The sequence below is a fragment of the Lytechinus variegatus genome, chromosome 2 (genome assembly GCF_018143015.1).
Source record: "Lytechinus variegatus isolate NC3 chromosome 2, Lvar_3.0, whole genome shotgun sequence".
NCBI classification, from domain to species: Eukaryota; Metazoa; Echinodermata; class Echinoidea; order Temnopleuroida; family Toxopneustidae; genus Lytechinus; species Lytechinus variegatus.
In genome coordinates, this window is record NC_054741.1 from 46616311 (window position 1) to 46633074 (window position 16764).

The following is a 16764-nucleotide window of genomic DNA, read 5'->3' on the forward strand; positions in this document are numbered from 1 at the left end:
TGATTTACAATACAAGCTGAATTTGCTCTCAACACAAACACCACAAACTGAAGCACCCATAAGGTAAATCTGGTCCCCGTCTTACAAACTCTATGGAAATCCATCAGTGTTGTAATTTTTTCTACGGGAAATTTGCAAAATGTCCTTTGTAAACAAAGGAAAACACACCAAATTGTCAAAAAATCATCGACTTTATGGATATACATTCATCTCTAGAAAATATTTTGAACAAACAGGCCATTTCATATATGTTGACTTTGCTGGCTTTCCTTAGTTGCGATTGATCGGATCAATCGCAACTCTTTGTAAGACGGGCCCAAGGAATACCTGCTAAAAATTGGGTTTCATTAACAAATTCATTTAAAAGTCAAATCAAGGTAGATCATTTCTATAACAATGCTAGATGAAAAGTTCAGTCTCGGCAAAATTTGCATAGAAGATGAATGTATACATGTACTCGAGGAATTTCAATGTACAAACTTAATTGAGAAACAATTGTCAGTTGGTCATAATTGTGAGTTTCTTTTACCTTCACAGTTCCCACCTCTTATGTCCACATATGGTTCAGCATATGAACCCAAATGCTCTTTGATTATCATCTGGCAAAGGGTCGGCAGTGTGATTGCATAACTTGACCATCTTGAATACTGCCCCCTTTAAAGATACAGTAGTCGGTAGACCCTCCTGGAGTGGAACTTTTACGAGTCATATACACACAATTCAAAGAATTTTTTCAGATCAGAATATGCAAACGTGTTATTCACATTGTTTAGTTAAAGTTTTACCTGAGGAGAACAGGGCCCCATCTTTCAAAGACTTGCAATTGATCCGATCAATCGCAACTATGGATGACCAGCAACGTCAACATCTATTATGATTGTGTCTTCAAAATATATATCTATGATGTATATTCATGCATTCAATGTTTTCTGGAAAATTCACTGTGCTTCTCTTTATTTAAAAAGGACATTGTGCAAATTTTCTGTAGAAAAAATTATGACACTGATGGATTTCCATATAGTTACGCTTGATCGGATCAATCATATCTCTTTGTAAGACAGGGCCCAGATTTCTATGGTCCCAAACAACTTCACTGGGACAGATTCACTTGTAGTTGAATTCATCTTTTGTAAGACAGCTGTATTCATAAAAGATTATGTGATGACCTGATGGTCCAGAGTAAGCAACACAGGTTTAAGAACATCTTGGCAGTTTTCAGATTATCATCCATTGTTTACTCAATCTTTTCAATGTCTTTCATCATCACTGAGAATCTTGTAGTTATATAACTATGTCCCTAAACATCCTCTAAGAGTAAAGAATGTTTTGTGTGAGATGTGACAAAAGTCTTTGACGACCAGTCTTCCTGTGCCAGTTTGTAGACCCATTCGTCATAAAATGACACATCTGGTCTTCTGTCTTCTCCCAACCTGAGAAAGGAATAAATAAATGAAAGTTATCATCGCTCTTCAGGAAAAGATTAAGATAGCTACCATTCGATTTTATATCTCATTAATAATATTGCAAGATTTCTTCTTAGTATGAAGATTGAATTGAAGTTCAGATATTGGTGAATGGAATCATATTGGTTGTAATCTTTGCTTTTCTGCCGACTGGAAATTTTCTTCCTGCAATTTTATCCTCACTGTAATTCCAATATCCTAGTAGAAAGACAGAGTGACATTCATCACCATCATCTGGTATGCATGATTGAGGTGATCCTATGGATCTTCATGCATTCAATTCAAGTCAAGAATTCCAATTATATATACGTTGGGTATCTGATCATAGTATTTGTGAACTGTGATACTTCAGTATGTTACCTAAATATATTACATCTATATGGAAAAATATTGTGCAATATTTGAGGTCAATTTTCTAAATCTCTTGTTTCATTACTAGTCCCCCACTCATGTGGTTACTATTATGCAAATACACAGCTCATTTGCAAATTCTTGTGGTAGTTACCATGGGTGGTAAATTTACTGTAATTGCATTTGATCAAATTGGAAATTAAAATATACAGTTATTATTTTACTACATATTTGAGGGCAGTGCTATTATTTTTACTTAAATCATTTGAAATAAAGTTAAAGTTTTTTGCCCTCATCTTGATATAGCAAAATATAATCCAGCCTGGTGATGTCAAGTCAAGTTCGAAAAGTCAAAGAGCTTTATGAAATACTCTGAAGACCTGAAAGCTATGTTAATTCTGTGATATTGATTTAGGAATACTTGAACTCACCAGGTTTTCTTGGTCAATGACAGGGTGTTCCCAAGCTGTTGATGTCCCAGATGTCTTTCTTGATATTGCCTCGTCGCGACGCTTTGATGTCTCTAAATTTTGTAAACCCACTGTTCTTTTTGATTGGCTGCCTCTGTTACTCTGATCAAGAGCGATTCCCCCACTACCCTTATGTGGATTTGCAGATATTGCTTCAGGGATTGTCTTATCTGCTTCTGTAGGCAACACAGTTCCATTGTCTTTGGTCTTGGAGCAGGAGTCTACACCCTTTGGCATTATCTCCGTCTTACTCTCTTCTGGCTTTTCCGAAGCGATGATATCCCTTTCGTCCTGCTCATAACATCCTTCTGTGTCCCTAAAGTCTGCAATGGAAGCGCTGATCCGATGTTCTCTGTGAGTCCTGCGGCCACACGTACAACTTGTTGGTTTGGAAGGCACGTTACGAGGTCTTGGAGGAAAGGACAGTGGCTGTAGAGGTCCTTGATTCCTGGATGGCTTGTTTGTTTTAAGTTCTTGTTGATCTGGTGGCTTTTGAGGTAGAAACAAAAATAGCACAGTGATTATCATATGTTCGAATGTCGCACAAAGTATCTCTCAATACTTGCTTGAAAATCAAGTTCAAATCCTTAGTAGTGGCAAATGATTTGAGATAGTCTTTACATAGAAGAAGAATTTGTCATCATATTTGTCAAAACTGACGTTGTGAAACAAAACCTAGTGAAAACCGAGTGTAGTACCGTCAAGCACAGGAGATTTATGATTTCCTTCTATTCACAAGCCTTGAACATGCCTTGTAACAAAAAATTGCTATTTGAAGTTATGTAGCTTTCTTGTAAAATCAGATAACGTAACGTATTTCCTTGAAAAAACTAAAAAGAAAATCTATTTCTTGATTTACCTTCAGTGTAATGAGGAGATCAAATGGAAAGCCATCTGGATCTTCAAGGCAATCTTGGAAGAAAAGTTGGGTTTGCGCCCTCTCACGTTTGTGTAAGCCACCATCCAAGTATGCAGCAAAGATCAGACCATTTATATGACTTCCTATAGACAAATAAAAAAATACACTCCGTGCTTCAAAGATTTTGTAAGATTTCCTCTTTATATGTTTGTCTGGACTTGCCTCTTATTCCATGTCCTCTTTAAAAATGTTTAACATTCCTCAATTCAGATGTTTATGACTTCATGTGGTTTCCTCCACAGTGAGCATTTACATTATTTAAAAAACAGTTTGGCTTAAAAAATGAACATAATTATGTCTATATGATTCATCATCCTGAAACATTTCTTCAATCTGGAAATTATATAATTGTCCTCTATTTCTCTCAAGAATGTTATATTAGAAAGCATAACCATAATTCCTATTGATAGGGGGTGATAGGTCCTGTCACCCATGGGAGAAGGGATGTGAAGCTTTTTTTTTGTATATCCTTCATTCCCTCCTCATAATGAAACCATGGCTCTGGGGTGCACTTGGGCAGATGGAGGAGGGACATGCTTAGAGGGGGAAAGTATAATGAAGAAGAATACTCACCGTTTTTATGCTTTTTGCTTGGTAGACAATCTGGACGTCTCATATCATAGTTGATGTTTCCACCAGAGAGGGTCCGACTGTAGGTAAGAGCATAGACCTGGTCTACCACTAGGCCAGATTGGGTCAGATCCAATAACCAGCTGATAGATCCACTGGAGTGCCTGGGTCTCCTTGTCAAATAGGTCTGGATGGAAAATTGATAAAAATTTGACTATAGTTCAGGGTCGGTGATAAGGATAACCTTTACATTTTCTGGTACTGATGTCATAATGAATGAAAGTTGTTCAGAAAAGGGAGCAACGGCACACCCCACCCCCACCAGCGGGACAAAACTGCCTGATGAAGAGAGCAAACTTCTTTATGTCTTCCTTTTAAATTCTGTTAGGTTTATCCACATCACACTTTCTATACCTCTGCCCCTTTCCCCCCTGAAATCCCAGATTTTATGTCTATATCTACGAATCCCTGATCTGAAAGAAAATATCAAGCCCTCCCCAAGCCATTGCCACCGCCCCTCCCAGAGAACTCAATCTTGCACGTCACTCTCCTCACTCTTACCCACTCTCCGACATGAGGCCCCTTGTTGGCGTGGTATCGCTGCATATTGACGACAGTGAAAGCGCCCTCTTTCCATCCCTTGAGGGCAGGTTCCTTTCGACCATAGCGATAATAAACATCTTCTCTGGTGCTGTACCTAAGATGGAAGAGCCTCGCTGTCTTCTCCTCTTTCGAGAGCGTAAAGATGTTGCCTGGAGTCTCGACCTGTTTATATAATCATTAACGTGATGATTATCACAATATTCCATATTAAGGTTGTCCGTGAAAATGACAATCACTCCAAACTCAAATATATCCAAAGATCATTTCATAACAGAAAAATTGTTATTTACTAGGGCTCTACCTGAGAGAACTACGCATTTTAACAAAAGTGGATGACATCATTTGTTAAAGTTTACAAAAACACAACGCATATTTAATATCTAAGGAATTTTCCAGCACCAAATGTAATCCATGTTTAATTGGTTTTTCTTTGCGTAAAATATAAGGATCACATCCCCGTACACCTTTTCCCGTGCATGAGTACTGGTCCCCACCCCTGTCTAAAAGAAATAAAAAATGACGATGAATTTTAGGAAATGGTTGCTTTATATGATATCAAGGGGATTCATGTTAATAACCCATCCCTTTTCGATAGTTTTACGACCTTATCACTTACATCTTACCGTAGGATGTTTTACCCCCTCCCCGCGACGAAATCATATACTAGTAATTGGAATTTGTATGTTAAAGAGCATTTCATCATCATAATGTCTATTGAACATCCTTTAATATTGAATTGAATAGAATTAATTACCAAATATCAATTTCAGATACAATTACAAGGAATAGTATCACATATAAACAAAACATTTGGTAATTGGAGCTAACATATAGTAGCAAGATGCTAATCGAGGTTAGCCCCAAACAATGTCATTATCATAGTTTAAACAATAAATTTAACTAAATCTCAATATTGTACATCAAATTCAATACTAATTCTACTTATTACTGTTGCAGAAAATTTTGATCATTTTCAGTGAACATATTTACACTATTTACAAGAAAATATATCTTAATTATTCACAAAATCAATATATAGAATTATTTGTTTTCAGGCAGTATTTTACCATACCAAATTAATTACAATCTTCAAGTAGCATTAATTTTAACGATTTGCTAAATATCTTACGACTGGGGTGTTTCTAATGTTATTTGGCAGATGATTCCATAAAGTAGGACCAGAAAATGAAATTGATTGTTTTCCCAAATTGGTATTATTTTTGTCAAGATTAAAATTTTGCTTTTCTCTATTTCTTGTATTGTAAGGATGGTCTATAAATGAAAATTATCAATAAAACTATGTGGCAATCGACTATTAATTAAATCGTGCATAAATACTCCTATCAAATATTGGTATTGTTTGAAAATATCAAGAATTTTCAGATCATAAAATAAAGGAGCAGAGTGATAAGTATGATGGTTGAAATTCATTATTCTAGCTATTCCTTTTTGAAGTAATAATATAGTTTTTGAAGTAATGATATTTGGCTAGTTATAAGCATTTTCAACAGTCCTATAGACTTGTTACAAAAGAAATAATCGATTTCAAACTTATTGATTTTAGGGTTTGCTCGCTTTACTCTCTCAATTTTCTTACCCAAAGCGCAACATAGACTAAAATCAACCAACTAACATTTTGCCTCATTATGCCTCTGTCCTTAGCTCCAATCACCCTTCTTTCTCCTCCGATGTCCCCCTCTCCATCTCCCTTATTTTCCGTATCCCTTCCCCCGCTTCCTCCGTACCTCATGTGGCAATGTTTATGGAGGCAAATAATTTCATCATACTTCACCTCTTATCAAAATACAGATCAGAGGTTTGGAATTATTTAATCGATGAATCTACGTCCGTATGCTCCCCCTTCTAGAAATGTTATAGGTCAACTAAGATTGGTATATTAGAGATGATTATGTATTTGGATATCGGTTCAATATAAGATGTATATACAGCATTGAAGTTCAAATAGTAAATTATGAGAATGATTCAAGATCGTATGTGTAAAGGCCTTTACTCTGTAAGAGATATAATGGGCCAAATTTCTTGTTCATAAACATATGATTTCAATGGAAACCTGCACTCTAGAAACAAATCAGTCAAAATGACTAGTTAATAGGGTCAGCTTGGAGCAACTGTTATTCTAGTCATATTTGACTATTTTCTAGTCGTATTTTACTAGAACTTAGTTATTTCTGACTAGAATATACGTCAGACATGTGATTATCAGTGATTGCCATATCAGTTGCTCCCAGCTGACTTCTAGTCTAGTCAATTTGACTGATTTGTTTTAAGAGTGTGTATTAATGAATTCATTGATAAATTTATTGATTAATTCATTGATTGATGGACAGAATGCGTGCTTGGTCGGTTGATGTACAATGCGACTTTTATTGTACGAGCCGCCTGTTTGATTAGTGAGAGATTGCTAGATTGATATTGATCGATAATCATTTAATTTCCATTATACCCGTGATTATCTATAACATATAAATCAAAACATTAGAACAATATAATAATTTGGTAAAATTTAGAACCATAATATCCTCAAAAATGATATAATTAGTTTGCTAGAGATTACTGTTTGGATTTTTTTTCCAAAGAGGAATAGAAATATATCAATGAAAGCTTATCAATGAGCATTTAACAACGAATAAAAGTAATAAAGATATTCAAGTTTTAATTTTATGACGCCATTTAAATTGTACACCACAATAGAGACATAGGCCTACATATATTTTTTTTGTAGTTATAGAAAGTGATATTTAATTGTCAGAATTATCTATTAGCTTTTATCTGTGCATTAAATATATGGTTTAGACACAATCATAAGTCCGTTGAAAAGTATCTGTACATTTATCATAAACAAATTAAAGTGAATGTAATCAAATAAATTTACTGCACGCGACATGAAATGAGTGCTGTTTGCAAGTGACATCATGAAAATATGTTAAGTTGGGCCTAATTGACTGTCGTCACAATTTCGCGAATTTATCTGGCCCTTTCTGCTTTTGTAAATTAGTTTTCACGATGGATTATCCATTCATTTCGACTATTTTGACTTTGTCTAAACATTGGAATGTTATCATATTAGGACCACTTTTATTATTGAGCTTTAAAAAAAACCTTCAAATGCACGTCTTGCAGTTTCATAACAGTGCAAACTGCATAACAGAAAAACTGGTTCAATTGCTTTTTCCAATCAAGTTCATTCACTTGGCACTGATTTGGCATCAAGAGGGGTACAATATCACACCCTCTCTTCGTCCGGGGTAACAAATATTGCACCTGTGTGGGTGTAAGAAATGACAAACTGTACCCCATGGGGTCGATTGTGCGCCCCTCTGGATGGGATGCTGCTATTGTTATATTGTTTGGCGGTTCAAAAATTAACAATTATAGCTCAGCGTTTGAAGTCTGCGTGACGTCATCAAGGAGGTGGGTTGAAGTGATCACCAATCGTAGTAGATCCAGGTAAACTCGGATTCATTCAATGATAGGGCAAGGTTTGGCGTCTATATGTGTGTGTTCTTTATGGATTCATAGCATACGCATCGGGGGTGAGGGGAAGTGGCACCCCAGAAATGTTTATACCTTTCTATGTTAAAAAAAAACAGGTACTAGTTTGTATCAAGTTCTTCCCTTTCAACCATAAATGAGATAAATCCACCTCGATTTCTTCGCTCATCGCTTATACTACTCCCTTATTTCGAACATTTGTCGGATATCCTTTTTTTATTCTATAAAAATCTGCGAACGACATAATTATGAAGTAAGACATCCTGCGAATATGGACTAAAATTCTCGTCTACAGCTGCAACAAAAATCTAAAGGTGTAACAATACGTTTAAAAAAAAAAATTGCTCTCTTATCATCACCATCATGCACCTCACATTTAATTCAGTCAATAAAATGTGACCCACCGTCCCCTATAACCACCCTGGGAGCTCCACCAATGATTATAGACATTGCATGGCTTCACCTGGCTACTATGTATGTTGAAAAAATACTGTTTGACGGGAATGACAATGGCTGATGATCGGGAAAGAACAAACTTTTGTGAGTTATCCTTCAAAGCACGTTCAGTTGACATAAAGAACAATCATATTGATTTCTGATTGCAATCTCTTTACCTTGATCATCACAATTGTTATGTTTATTTCTCAACTGGATGAGAGTTAATTATATGTTCAGTCAATAACGTAGACTCATACTCCTATATTCCAATTTGAATCCTTTCTCATTTAATTAAGGGTATGTAATTATTTTCATCAGACAAAAAACATCGAAAAACATAGTTTAATAAAGAACTTTTCTATTGTGCCGTGTATGGGGGCAGGGGCGTCGCCAGTTAGGGCGGGGGGGGGGCTAGGCGCCCTGATTTCCGACAAATATCGGTACCGATTACCGACGTCCGGAGACCTGTCATGCTGTAGAGATCCTCATTCTCCTTTGTCACATTTTGTTTTCGGCATACCCAGGGACAGTTCCAGCTTTACGAAAGGAGGGGCAAAAATATTTTCATTCACATCTTATCCGTCGCGGCTGCCCAAATACGACATTTTTCTTTTGTAGTAGGAGTTAGTCCTAACTAAGATAATGTATTTCATACGGCCCGAATATAAATGAATAACCGCGAGCGCCAAACGCGAGCTGAAATAAATGTCCTGCAAAAATACAGTTGAAGACAGTTCGCAGTTATCCATAAATAGAATATATATTATCTCACTAGTTCAAGAATACGAGCTGATTTTTTTTTCGACCTGAAAACTCCCGGCCATCTTCGTAAATTTATCCTTAGAATATACTTAGTATGGAATCCAGTATGAAACATTTCTTACATGCCAGGTAGCCCCTCTCAAGGTGATAATTCACGAACAACCGTAGTGTTATTTTACGTATGCAATGTATGTTAAACATGTCTAGGGTGCTAAACGAAATCGATGTACGAAGGAGGGATCGACGTGTCCCCCCTGCCGTATCGTGTTTAATTAAATATAAAAAAAATCTTGTTAATAAAATTGCATGAAAGACCCAGATTTTCACCCAAAATATAATATTTGTGATATATTTAGAGGTCCAGTCTTCCCAAACACCCATTAATGCTACAGTGCTGATAATTGGCGACAAAATATATAAATTCTGTTGACATATTAATATGACCTAAATTGGAAAGGAAACAATGGAATGATTTATTTGCCAAGTCACCAAAACATAACAATGGATTTTATACAACGAAAATAGATTACATTTTCGTCGTATGAAATCCTTATTTCCAGTTGGGTCACTGACTACGTTAGTTTTACACTCATTTCATCAATTACGCTCTTCTAATGCTTTCATATTTTCTAATATTCTTAGTCAGTATAATTTTAGTAAGAAACGAAAGGAGGCCACCGAACGCACTTACCTCATCTGCTAACTCCTTTGGGAATCCTGAAAATGTTAAACAAACAAAATATTCACTTTTATATCAATCATTCAACAGTAGACCTACGAGAATAAAAACATTAAAAATCATTTGATAAAATTATTTGATGATTGTTATAGCAATACGATGCAATGTTGGTATTTATATTGTATACTGTATAATGCTCTTTCAGTCTTCGCATTAGCTGTATCACTGCACCTCACAGACAAACAAATACTCATAGAAAATTGTGAGTGAAAACTACATACATTGAATATGACGTCAATAAATTCACGGCACTATGGCTTTTTCATAATAATGTTATATTTCAGTGTTTATGTTATTACCGACTATATATCTAACAGTTCAAAACTATCCAATAAAAATACAATGGTAAAAACTACACCAGTGGGTGAATGGACCCCCATCTTCAGGTTTATGGAGTTATGCATGTACCTCCAAATATATAGTGTCGATATAAAAAAAACCAACAAACAATAATAACCAGATAGATTATAGAGCAATGAATTTAACACTTGTGTAAAATGCGTGATGCGGTCTTCTCACAACAACGACTTGTGAATTTTTGCTGTTTATGCGATGAATTAAATCAATTCGTGATAATTCAATTAAAATTATTTTGAAAAGGGGCGTTTTGAAGGTAGAAAATATTCTATAAAACAACCCAAACGAAGCAAGTCATTTACAGCGCGATTGTAAAAAAAAGAAGATAACATAAAGTTAACATAATCCTACGGCTTTAAGTATTGCGTAATAGAAATCCATTAGCTGTATGAAGACACTCAAAATTAAAGGTTAGTGTAGATGTGAGCCCCATTAGAAAGACACGGTATTCTTTGTGATCTGCATAGCAGCGCGTATATTATGGCAAAAAAGTCAATAATACTAACCAATTTATGAGTAGCCTATTCATCGGGGGAACCCTCCATCGCAACAATCTATTACTACATCAATTTGTCAATGGATAATTGATTACTGAAAGTGGACAGGAAACTGTGTGTTTCAAGGACCAAGTATACAAATATCAGTCCATTATTAGATTAAATCCAGAATTAGGTTGGTCACTTTCGCTGCACATATTTAGATGAATGAATAAATTCACTCAAACGGTTGGAGAAATATCGTATCACCGAACAGAGTCGCTTAGAGTCAAGTGTTCTAAACCAATCTCATTAAACTCATGACAGCCATTTATCATAAAAAAAAAACGTTCGGAAAATTGACAATAAAAATACTCAGTAGGCCTATTCATCTTTGAAAATACACAAATAAATTCGTTGGGTTCCTGTCTCATTCACGCTATTTTAGTACTTACATTGCTATTGTGTATACTGAATACCGGGACTGAATATTATTGTGAAACTGTTTGCATGCAATTTGAAATGTCATCCGTTCTTTATTATCATGATATATAGGTATTTATTTTAATTCATGGCGTTGTCGAGTACCAGTTCCATCTGAAAACACCGCTCCTAAGATTACCCAACGTAGATGCATTTTTAGCTATCAATATCGTCCTATTAATGTTATCTATAACTCTTTAACGACATTATTCATCAAAAACCACTGGAGTTAAGAAGAAGAAAAAGAAGAAGAAGAAGAAGATGGTAACCTAGACTGAGATGAAACTTCCACGTACCGGTATAGTTTATATAGGTCTACATTATATTACCCTATATGTTTTTGAACTCTCATCTTCCCTGGACATAATTGTCAGGCAATTCTGATATTATTGATCATAATAATTTAACGTGATTACGATTGATTAGCCTTGGACAGAGGGACAGCTTCTGTTAATAAATACACAATGGCCAGGTGACCATGAGGGTAATTAAGATAAAGGCATTCGGTGTAGTCGGTCGACGCTTAGCTTTCTACATGTATATACAATAACGATGTTGGAAATGGTCGATATGCATATATTTGCAACAATCTTCAATGGATGTCAATAACCAAACAGTCACGGTCAACAAAACCACATATTTGATGGGATGATTATGAATATGAAAATATTTTTGATGACTGATCTAGGTTCATCTTTGGGTTTCAACAATTATATACTAATTGCCAGTGGCGTACCGTGGGTCAAGGCATGGGGGGGGGGCACCAGAAAAAAATTGAGTCACTTAGTGAGCGCGCTTTGCGCGCTCAGTTGCCGGTATACTGACCAAATAGAGGCATTTTAAGGACAGTTCAATTTAACGGATATATGTATCTCACTGGTCAAATAATACGAGCGCGAAGCGCGAGCTGCAAAAATTTTGATATTCAGACCTAAAAGGGACATTATAATCAAATTTTTGTAATCATGGTACGTATATCTGTCTCGCTAAACAATGCGAGCGCGAAGCGCGAGCTGAAATATTGGGAGATTTTAAGGACTATATTTTAGAAATCCATTAAGAGTACACATATCTCACCATAGTCATGTAATGCAAGTGCCAAGCGCTTGCTGATTTTGTTAGAATTACATCAAAACACATGAAGCACTTTTTGTAGTCATTGTAATCATGATTATCAAACGCATCTCACTAATCAAATATTGCAAACGCGAAGCGCGAGCTGAAAATTTAGATAATTCAGACCTAAAATGGGGCATTCTAAGGCTTGCTTGTAGGAATTCACTAAGACCATACATATTTCACTAACCAAATGATGCGAGCGCGAAGCGCGAGCCGAAAATCTTTGATATTCAGCTCAGAAAAGGGACATTTTAAGGACTGATTTTAGGAATTCATGGAGGGCAGACATATCTCACCAATCCACTAATGCAAACGTAATCACGGACAGGAAATGTTTTGTTTTAAGACCTTTACACGGGGCACTCACTTTAAGTAGTCATGAAAAAGAAGCATATGTAACTACATATAACAATAATAACTCGAAGTGCGAGGAAATATACTTGGTGTATATTGACTTAAAACGGGAGGTTTTAGTACAACAGGATTATATATCTCGTTAAGCAGACATTGCGAGCACCAGGAACAATGAAGACATAGCCCCTGAGCAAATTATGTTTCATAAACTTGTGATGAAAATGTTTCTTATGTAATGTAACATAACACAATTATAATACAATATAATACAACATGATAATGAATAATAATTTCTTCTTTCCTATTGTGTTTCTCTTCCTTTCTTCCTCTTTTCCCCTTTTCCCCGTTTTTTTTTTGGTAAGCTGATGGGGGGGCACGTGCCCCCATGCCCCCCGTAGTTTCGCCAGTGCTAATTGCTTTTTGAAAAGTCGTGTGGAAATTGTAATGAGAATTCTAGTTTATAGAGACTGGCCATCCTTTAAACACATGATTAATATCTTATGTACCTCCGATACACTGGCTATAATGTCATGATCAAGCTTCTTTAAGGGGGAAACGATAACATTCCATCTGTTATTTATTTCGAATTTATTTTTCTTTTTAACAGTCTATACTTGATAAATCTAAGGCATTCTATTTTTCATACATCTACAATATATTTCAAAGGCGCAATCTCCTGACTTGGCATATCAACGTATAGCCCCTCTGTGAGATAGCAGACAAAGGCAGACAACTTGAAACTAATGCATTTTTTTCAATGACATTAGAAAAAAAAATGTTAAAAATGAAAGGTCAACTCACGTTTTTTATCACTTCTTGTCGATATATCCATGTGTTCTTCTTTGGAATTGTCAATATTCCATTCATCCATAACGCCAAATTGTGTATATGCTTATCCGTTCTCCACTAATAAACGCACTTCTGCGACTGCGATGTCATTTTATCGACGGTGTTATTCCAAAATGAAAGCACGCAGCAGAAAAAGAAAAAACTCACCGGTGACTGCGTAATTACCCGTAAGATTTCGATACTACATATATCGTTTTATAGATGCTCATAATTCAATATCTTTATTTCATACTGCATCCCGTTGCATAGATCATTCATTGTTCTGGATAATCAAAGGAAAATCGATAAGTCACAATAAGAGCGATCCCTTGATTAAAAATCCCCCATCAAGCAATGCCAAGTCGTGTACTGAATGGTTCGTGTTCGCTTATTGTTCGGAAGGAATTGTTCGGAATGGAGTTCCTGAGATGAGCAGTTGAGATAATGTGACCTTAGAAACAACATGGTAACATTCAAAGATTCATGCATTTCAGTCTCATTAAGGTCTCCACTTTATGACTGGTTCACGTTCCGATTCTTTTTGGAACAATTCGCATTTTGCTTGTTTTCTGAAAATGTTTATAAAACCGTTCTTATTTTAAAAAATTCAATTACCTTACGAATACTAAATATAACAATTTTTGATGATTGCAATTAGGCCTAAGCGTTTATTTTGGAGTAAAGACCAAATTGGTTTCAAATCATAGCCAATAGTACAATTCATATGACGTCATTACGACTAGACATTCGATTCTCTTTTTATTATAATAAAGATGGTAGCATAGTCATAAACAAAGACATAGATTTGAACATCATAGATATTCGTATGCTTTGGAACTTTAAACATAAAAATGTCCCACGTTTCAATATTCGCATCATACATGTATTTTACTGCGATTTATTCTAACATCGGGTTGCTGACCACAGTCGTAAGGTGTTCAGTGACGGCTTTTGCAAAGATCATTAACGGCGGGGGGGGGGGTAAGCAACCGAGGATTTATCTCATTAAATGGTAACACTAAACTAGGGTTAAAATGGAACTACCTTGCGGTTTGCGTTGTCAATTTAACTTATGTCTTGACGTACTTAAAGGACAAGTCCACCCCAACAAAAAGATGATTCGAATAAAAGAGAATAAATCCAACAAGAATAACCCTGAAAATTTCATGAAAATCGGATGTAAAATAAACAAAATTATGACATTTCAGATTTCGCTTAATTTCACAAAGCAGTTATATTCCCATCCTTGTCGGTATGCAAATGAGGAGACTGATGACATCACTCACTATTTCTTTTATATTTTATTATATGAAATACAAATTTTCTCCCTGTTGTGTGAAAAACGATTAATTCTTCCCTGACATGTGCAACTAGCCAGTGGCGTAACTACGGGGGGGGCATGGGCTTGCCATCGGCTGGCAAAAAAAACGGGAAAAGGAGAAAAGAGGGAGAAAGGAAGAGAGACGTAGTGGCCCAAGAAGAAATTATTGTTCATTAAAGTGTTATATTATATTATGTTACGTTATATTACATAAGCATTTTTTCTTAACGTTTTGAAACATTATTTGCTCAGGGCCTATGTCTTCATTGTTCCTGGTGCTCGCATAAACTGTTTAACGAGATATATGATCCTGTTGTACTAAAACCTCCCGTTTTAAATCAATATACCAAATATATTTCCTCGCAATTCGAGTTATTATTGTTTTATGTAGTGACATTTGCTTCTTTTTCATGACTACTTAAAGTGATTGCCCTATTTTAAGGTCTTAATATAAAACATTTCCTGTCCACATTGGCGGCGGAAGCCAAAAATTTTAGGAGGGGACAACCAAAAAATTTTTGACAAGCAAAAAAAAAAGGTTCTCAACCCAAAAATTTTAGGGGGGACGTAGGAAAATAAATTGACAAGCAAAAAAAAAAAAAAAAAAAAAAAAAGGTCATCAACATGCTAACGTTCGGATTAGTTGATTGGTAAGATGTCTGCTCTTCATGAATTCCTAAAATCTGTCCTTAATATTAAAATTTTTCTGATCTGAATATCAAAAATTTTCAGCTCGTGCTTCGCGCTCGCATCATTTGGTTAGGGAAATACGTAAGGTCTAAGTTAATTCCTACAAACAAGCCTTAGAATGCCCCTCTTCAGGTGTTAAATTTCAAAAAATTTCAGCTCGCGCTTCGGGCTCGCAGTATTTGATTAGTGAGATGCGTATGATAATCATGATTACAATGACTACAAAAAGTGCTTCATGTGTTTAGATGTGATTCTAACAAAATCAGCAAAGGATGGCACAAGCATTAGATCACTAGCGTACCTACGGGGGGGGGGCAGTCTGCCCCCTGACGAGTCACAACCAATACAAAAGACATATCCCTGCCCCCCCCCCCCTGACGAGCTTAAAGACTTTTTTTTTTTTTTGCTTGTCAAATTTTTCGACCGGTTTCCCCCCCCCCCCCTGTGGAAAATCCCAGGTACGCCACTGCATTAGATGACTATGCTGAGATATTTACACTCTAAATAGATTCCTAAAGATAGTCCTTAAATGTCCCTGTTTAAGTCACTATAATATACAAAAATTTCTGCTCGCGCTTCGCGCTCGCATTGTTTGTTTAGCGAAACAAATTTGCTTATAATGTCCTTTTTTAGGTCTGAATATCAAAATTTTTCAGCTCGCGCTTCGCGCTCGCAATATCTAATCAGTGAGATACATATCTGTTTAATGGCACTGCATGTCCTTAAAATGTCTCTATTAGGTCAGTATACCTGGCACCTGAGCGCACTCCCTAAGTGACTCGAAATTTTTGCTGGTGCCCCCCCCCATGCCCCCCCCATGCCGTGACCCACGGTACGCCACTGCAACTAGCATTGTTTAATACTATATAAATCAATCAAGTTGGTCCTTATTGTCAAATAATACAATAAAATATTGTATAATTCAAACAATAAAAAACAAAAGAAGTAGTGTGAGGGACATCATCGACTGTCTCATTTGCATGTCACTGAGTTGTTCATATCACTGTTTTGTGAAAAACAAGCGAAACTTTAAAATGTTATAACTTTCTTATTTCAGATCCGATTTTGATGAAATTTTCAGCCTAATGCTTGCTTGATTTTTCTCTATTTATTCAAATAAAAAAATTTCTGGGATGGACTTGACCTTTAATATGAAATAATATATATTAGCATGCATGCTTGCAGTTTATATGGCTCTCTGTCAACGGAATCACCTCACACAAAATGATGTACAAGGAGGTTCATAAAAAGTAACTGAAAGAATCTACGGATTGCAATTGGCTTTGGTCTTCATTATCATCAATCATA

General features: G+C 35.8%; 1 protein-coding gene across 1 annotated transcript; it reads right to left on the reverse strand.

The window, feature by feature from the left end:
• Window positions 1–996: 996 nt before the first annotated feature.
• LOC121408167 lies at window positions 997–13802 on the reverse strand. Its single transcript, XM_041599518.1, has 7 exons — window positions 13419–13802; window positions 9781–9806; window positions 4335–4538; window positions 3777–3960; window positions 3144–3286; window positions 2246–2773; window positions 997–1430 (listed from the first exon to the last, which is right to left on the reverse strand). The coding sequence occupies exons 1-7, from the start codon at window positions 13486–13488 to the stop codon at window positions 1392–1394; spliced, it is 1194 nt and encodes a 397-aa protein (XP_041455452.1). The 5' UTR covers window positions 13489–13802; the 3' UTR covers window positions 997–1391.
• Window positions 13803–16764: the final 2962 nt, after the last annotated feature.